General features: G+C 31.9%; 2 protein-coding genes across 2 annotated transcripts in view; one reads left to right on the top strand and one right to left on the bottom strand.

Annotated features, from left to right (window-relative positions):
* The window catches only part of LOC119580400, a 9,090-nt gene extending 8,513 nt beyond the window's left edge, over window positions 1-577 (top strand). The window contains exon 4 of the mRNA XM_037928533.1: window positions 1-577. This exon is cut by the window's left edge and continues 849 nt beyond it. The gene's annotated coding sequence lies outside the window, so the exon portion shown is untranslated.
* Window positions 578-645: 68 nt separating this feature from the next.
* The window catches only part of LOC119580401 (solute carrier family 49 member 4 homolog), an 11,494-nt gene continuing 4,639 nt past the window's right edge, over window positions 646-7,500 (bottom strand). Inside the window, exons 8-11 of the mRNA XM_037928534.1 lie at window positions 6,338-6,485; window positions 5,147-5,333; window positions 2,638-2,820; window positions 646-1,101 (exon numbers count right to left, since the gene is read on the bottom strand). Coding sequence (XP_037784462.1) covers window positions 965-1,101; window positions 2,638-2,820; window positions 5,147-5,333; window positions 6,338-6,485 — 655 coding nt within the window. The 3' untranslated portion in view covers window positions 646-964. The remainder of the gene's footprint in view (window positions 1,102-2,637; window positions 2,821-5,146; window positions 5,334-6,337; window positions 6,486-7,500) is intronic.

The raw sequence follows: 7,500 nt of genomic DNA, 5'->3' as shown, positions 1-7,500 counted from the left end.
TCCTGTTATATGCATAGACGATTTTTTTTTCGCTAAATACTACAGAATCAATGTGAAAGATGTTAATGAATGCAAAATCACCGAGTGATTTTTTTTTTTCTTTTTTAAGTGATAATAGTTAAAAACCTTACTCGACCTTTCTTCAGTATCATTATTTCTTGTTGATTTTGTTGGTAACATGGATATGCATTTTCAAAATAATTGAGGGCTTAGAGGAAAATTGATTATTGGTAATTCGTATGTTTGGCAGTGTTGGTGGAAAGGTAAAACTGTCTGTCGCAGTATGCTGCAGTCTTACACAGTAACTTTTAAGTCTTTTTTCCGTAGATAAACTGATTATCTGGTATGAATGTAAGGCTTGTTGTAGCCAGACATTTCAAAATAGTGTTTTAGATTTAGTTACAAAATTTCATTGTCACACACGCACGGGCGCGTAATTATATGTTTTACTCCTAAACCGTGTCGTACTTCAGAGCTTCCCAGATCGAGGGCCCTAGTACGCCAGCTTTTATATTAGTGTTTTAGTACATTACGATTGTATCAGTATCTGTTTCTTTTATTAAATGTTAGTGGAGGACCATGTTATTTCATCTTACCGTCAACATTTCATCTTCCCTGCCTTTGGAGTATACACAAAATTCAAAATAAACATTACTAACTGTTTATTAACTGTATCTACTCTAATAGTGGAAGTACAAGTATTTCATGTATCCAGTGTTAGCTACACAGAAACCATATATTTTTTTCACTGTATTTATACGCGTAACACAGCAAACTTCAGGTGCCCAAAATTAAGGGAGACAAAAAAAATCCATTTAATACTCGAAAAAACCTTTGCAATGAAAGAAAACCAGTAACCACAAACCCATAAAGGGGAGACTATAATAAAAACAAATTCTTAGGGGGGAGAGCAGCACCAGTACCCATTTTTTCCCTCCGTTTCTCTATCCATTCTTGACCACTCCTACAATAATTTTGTGGGAGCTTCGTGACCATCGGCTCTATCGATGCTGGATCTTGCGTAATTCTCCCGCACCAGCAGCAGAGGAATGATTGCAAGGGCACCTGTTGCAAGCAGAGAATACGTCACCCACTCGTATCCTGAAATAGAAAATCAATAAGAACGTGTGTGGATATCATGCAATCGAAACCATTTTAAGCCAGCGGATATGTGGATAAGATTAGAAGCTGTGCATAAGTGAAGGGGGAAAATAAGTGAATTAAAAATGAATTCAGCGATCTGAAAATCTTAAAAAAAAAAGATTACATAACACACGCAACAATGATGATGATGACAGTGAAAATAATAATATTAATGAAAATAATAATTACAACAAAACTAATAACAACAATAATAGTAATAGTAATAGATGATGATAATGATGATTATGATGATGATGACGATGATAATGATAATGATAATGATAATAATAATAATAATAATAATAATAATAATAATAATAATAATAATAATAATAATACTAATAATAATAATGATGAGGATAAAAATGAAGAGAATAGATAAGATAGATAAAATAAGCAACAATAATAATAATAAAAGATAAATAGTGATAAAAATAGCAATAAGATCTTTCATTATTATTATTATTAGCTTTATCACAACTCTCTTCTTCCTCCTCAAATTTCCTCTTCCTCCTTCTTCCTTTTCTCCTCTCTCCACTTTCTTTATCCTCCTAAATCTCCTCTTTCGCCTTATGCGCCTTTTCTTTCCTTATCTTCTGTCTCTTTCTCTTTCTTTATCCCTCTTCCTCCTTCTTCCCATTTTTTTAGAATGAAGGAAAACGAGAGGGGGGGGGGTCAACGAGATTTTTTTTATTTTTTATTATTTATTTATTTTTTGAAAAATTAGCTATTCTAGGAAATAAATTAAGCTGCAATAGATATATAAAGGTACAATAAAAAAAAAGTTGTGAGGGGGGCATTTAGAATCCTCCCCCCCCCCCCCCAAATGATTGCCCCTGCTTCTTCCCTCTACATTCTTCTCTCTCTCTCTCCTTCTCTCTCTCTCTCTCTCCTTCTCTCTCTTTCTCTCTCCTCTCTCTCTTTCTCTCCCTCTCTCTCCTTCTCTCTCTTTCTCTCTCTTTCTCTCTTTCTCCTTCTCTCTCTCTCTGTCCTTTTTTCCTCTTTCTATTTCCTCTTTCCTCGTTATCCCTCACACTCTCCTTTCTCCTTTTTTTCTTCTCCGCTTTCTTTTTTTTCTTCTTCTTCTTCTCCTCTTTCTATTTTTTCTTATCTTTCTCTTTTTGTCTTCTACTTTATTTCTTTTTTCTTCTCCTTCTCCTTCTTTCTCTTTTTTTTTATTCTTCTCTTTCAAACCCATGAAACTGTCACCTCCTCCTCTCTCTTTTTTTCTTTTCTCTTTCTCTATCTCCATTTTTCTTTATCTTTATCCTTCTTCTTCACATTCACTACAACCTCTTGTTTCTCCTTCTTTATCCATTTTCCTTCTCATTATCTTTTTTTTCTCTCTCTCTCTTTATTCTCATCTTCAGGAGGAAAAGCAAACCCACGAAATCGTCTTGTTCTCCTTCTCCTCATTCTTTCTTTCTCCATCTCTCTTTCTCTTTTTCTTCTCTCTCTCTCTCTCTTCTTTCTCACCTTCTCCCTCACACTCACCTATATTAGGAATGAAGAAGAGCAGGAGAAACAGCAAACCCACGAAATTATCTGCCCCCGTCAGCATCCCACCAACGACAACCTCAGGACATGGGAAGGACGCCTCGACAGCCAGTTCCATGAAGAGAGGGGCGGTGGCGAAATTCAACGCCAGGCCCCCGACCACGCTAAAATATACCTGCCCTGATTAATAGAAAGGAAAAAATAAATTAGATGAATAAATTGTTGTAGTTAAATATATAAATCAGGAATAAAGATGGAAATAGATTCTTAAATATAAAAATGATAAGGACGGTGGCGAAATTCAACGCCAGGCCCCCGACCACGCTAAAATATACCTGCCTTGATTAATAGAAAGGAAAAATTAATGAGAGATAAATAAATAGTAGAAGTTTAATATATAAATAAGGAATAAAGATGGAAATAAACTAAATAAATACAAAAATGATATGTGGTAGGACTCGTATTAAAATATAATTCATGATAATAGAAAAAAAAAAAAGTAAAACTGATGAGAGAAAAACGAAATAAAAACAACAACATAATATAAAATAACATAACAAATAATAATAACATATCAAAAGTAAAATATATATATATAATATATATATATAATATATATATAATAATACATATACACACGTACACAACGCACCACACACACACTACTGCACAGACACACACAGCACGACACACACGCACATCACACACACACACACTACACCACACACACACAGCACTAAACACACACAGACGTACAACGCACACACACACACTCACACACAACACACACACAAACAACACACATACACACAACACACACAAACACATATATATATTAACAACCGACACTATAATAATATAATAATAATATAATAAAAAATATATAATATATATATATATATATATGTGTTGTGATAGTGATGTGTGATGTGTAGTAGTATGGTATATAATATAATAATTAATATAGATAATATAAATAATATATAATGGAAATAAATGGAAAAAATGATGAAATTCAAACGCAGACCCCGACAATCTAATAGAAAAAAAAAAAAAAAAAAAAAAAAAAAATATATATATATATATATATATATATATATATATAATAAAATAAATAAATAAAATGTAAAAACGGATTGAGAGGAAAATGAATAACAGAAGTTATATAAGAAAGAAAAGAGGGAAATGAATTGAATAAATATGAAAAAAAAAAAAAAATGTTTTAAAAAATGGAAAAAAGACGCAAGAAATATAAAAATGAATAGAGAGGTAAAAGGAAACATAAATGAAATAGATATGAATAAGAAATAAAGGATAGAAATGAGGAAAAAAATGATAGGCGAAAAAAATGGACAGATAATTAATTAATGAGAATTAAGCAAATATGAATAAAAATGATAAATAGAAAAGAATGAAAAAAAGATTAAACAATTGAAATTACAATAATAATAATAATGATAATGATAATAATAATAATAATAATAATAATAATAATAATAATAATAAAGGATAGAAATTAAAAATAAATGCAGTAAATAGATAGATAGATAGATAAACAACAAAACAAAGGGTGAGCATATATATATATTATATATATATATATATATATATATATATATATATATATATATATATAAAATAACTGGTAATGTACAAATTGGTAATAATAATAAACAAACAGATAAACAAAATAAGTAGTGAAATATAAAAACAACAAGAGCAAAGTGGCACAATATTCCTTATCAATTTTCATCTTCTTCTTCTTCTTCTTCTTCTTCTTCTTTTTCTTCTTTTTTATCTGCGAGATATGGAATCGCTGGTAAGTAATTAGCGAAGGATTAAGTAAAAAATGGCAATAATTAGTGAATAGAAAAGAAATGAAAAGAAAAACAAAGACTTGAAATCGAAAATCATGACGGATAAAGGTGATGAACGAAGTAAAAAAAAGGAATATAAATAAATAGATAAAGAAAGAGAAGATATCAAAATAGAAAAAAAGGGAAAATGAATGGAAGAGACATAAACATAAAGGATAAATGGCGAAAAATCAAATTAATTAAGATATAAAAGAGAGTGATAAAAACCAACAACACTGCACGGGTTTTTGGGAATGGAGACTGAGGAAATGGTATTTATCTGACTACCTATCTTTATTGGTCTATTTATCTATCTATCTCTCCCTCTCTCTATCTATCTACCTGTCTGTCTCTATCTCTCTCTCTCTCTCTCTCTCTTTATATATATATATATATATATATATATATATATATATATATATATATATATATATATGTATATGTATATCACACACACACACGCACACACGCACACGCGCACACACACACACACACACACACACACACACACACACACACACACACACACACACACACTCACACACACACGTGCATGCGAGCGTACTCACGCCCCTGTGTACTTACGTACTCCCCGTGTGTACGAGCGAAATAGGACGCGTGGGATAAGGAGACGATCCCGTGGCACTTACATCTCGTGACCTCCACGGTGCCCCACGCCAAGAGGAAGAACCAGAAGAAGCAAGCCAGGGTCGCCGCCATCAGCAGGATCAGTGACACCTTCACGTGGCCGTAGACAGCGTCGGTCACGCGCCCTGCCAACAGTCCGGAGACTCCTGACAACACGACAGCTAGGATGCCGATCCACATAGCGTCGTCCTGTGAGGGAAAGAGGGTGGAAGGGTTAATGGGAAGGTGGAAGAGTTAATGGGAAGGTGGAAGGGTTAATGGGAAGGTGGAAGAAGGTGAAGGTATGGAAGGTGAAGGGAATGGAAGTGAGTTAATGGGAAGTGGAAGGAATGGGAGTGGAGATTCGTGGAAGGAGTGGAAGGATAAGGGGAATTAGAATTTTGTGGATGAGATGGTGAGTGGAAGAGCGAGTGGACGTATTAGCGGAGAATTAGGTGGAAGAATTTTGGATGAGTTAGTGAGTGGAAGATTTGGCATAAGAATTAGTGGGTGGATTGGTGAGTGGAAGAGAAAGTGGAAAATTTTGTGGAAGAATAAGTAGAAGCATTAGTGGGGGAGTTAATGAGTGGAAAATCGAGTGGAGGAATTAGTGGACGAATCAGTGGATGAGTGAGTGAGTTTTTTTTTTTTTTTTTTTTTTTTAATATGATGAAGAGAGGAAGGATAATATTTATGATTTAGTGATAATGATATATATTTTTTTCTAATTAATTCCTTGGTGGTTTCGCACGCCTATGTGTAAATACATTTAACAAAATATTAACCCAGATTCGTCGGGGATTTTCGAAAATATTTTCTAGTATCTCCTATTGCTGTTAGTAATATCAATAACACTACAATAATTATAATGTCTATAAAATAATAATATAAACAGTATTAATGTTGATAGCATAAAAAATCGTTCTTTTCACCCAAACCCAAGGAAAGTTAAAGTCAAATAAGGTCACAAGATCTACTAATTTACTCCCTTGTGGCTAAGTACATGCAGAGCCATCTATGTGCAGTGACATTTCACAAACAATACTACAGTGAACACAACATTTTTCAGGAGACTTTAACTTAATACAAAGAACATTACATGCTAAGGATGTTAATAAGGTAACTTGACTCAAAGGGAAAACTTCTCGATCTAACTATTATAGTTTTCAATCTATCTTTTTTATCTATACCAGATAGATAGATAGATTTCTCACCTGATCGATTCCAAGTTCATGAAGGGAAAAGTTTAGGACACTCAACCAAGTCAAGGGAATACCCACTGTTATCCCAAAGGACATTGTCACCAGAAGTAGATCTCGATTTCTGAAAGAAAAGATAAGATAAAAGGTGTGTGTGCGTATGCATATATATATATATATATATATATATATATATATATATATATATATATATATATATATATACTTATTTTAGGCACATGCACACATGAATGTACACAAATACATACAACCCCATATAGATTTCTATATATAGTCATCTGTGAATACTGTGGGGAAAATATGAGGATCAAACACAGCCACAGAATTAAAGAGGAAATATCACATTCTCCTTTTTATTAATTGTTATTGTTCTTTCACTTCATCATCATTTGCGTGTTACGGCAAGTGTTTTCAGGAAAAAAAAATATATAAATAATAAATAAAACTGAATAAACACACACACACACACACACACACACACACACACACACACACACACACACACACACACACACATATATATATATATATATATATATATATATATATATATATATACATATATATATTCATCTATATATACATATTTATATATATATCCCCATATATATATATATATATATATATATATATATATATATATAATATATTATATATATATATATATATATATATATAATATATATATATATATATATATATATATATATCTATATATAAATATTTTATTATTATTATAATTATATATATTTAAAATCATATACGTAGACACTATAACACCTAATCGCGGAATCGTTCTCACGTACTAACACGCGTAACTAGGCTATCATACACGTGACGTACGGACTGCGCTCTTAGTAGTCGGAAAGAATATAAGGAAAGAGTGAAGAAAGCAATGAGTAAGTAAAAGTAAGTAAAAGAAGAATAAAAAAAAGAAAGAGCAAATGAAAGAAGAATATGAGAAGAAATAAAAAGTAAATAGAAAGAAAAGATAAAGAATAAAAGAAAAGAAGTATAGTAGAAGAAAGAAGAGAAGAAAATAAAGAGAAGAAGAAAGAGAAGAGAAGAGGAGAGAACGAGAAAAAGTAGAAGAAGAAGAAGAAGAAGTAGAAGAAAAAAGAAAAAAGGAGAAGAAGAAGAAAAAGAAGTAGAAGAAG

This window comes from Penaeus monodon, chromosome 13 (genome assembly GCF_015228065.2).
Source record: "Penaeus monodon isolate SGIC_2016 chromosome 13, NSTDA_Pmon_1, whole genome shotgun sequence".
Classification (NCBI taxonomy): Eukaryota; Metazoa; Arthropoda; class Malacostraca; order Decapoda; family Penaeidae; genus Penaeus; species Penaeus monodon.
Note: the sequence above shows the minus strand (reverse complement) of the source record. Positions and strands in the feature narration are given on the sequence as shown.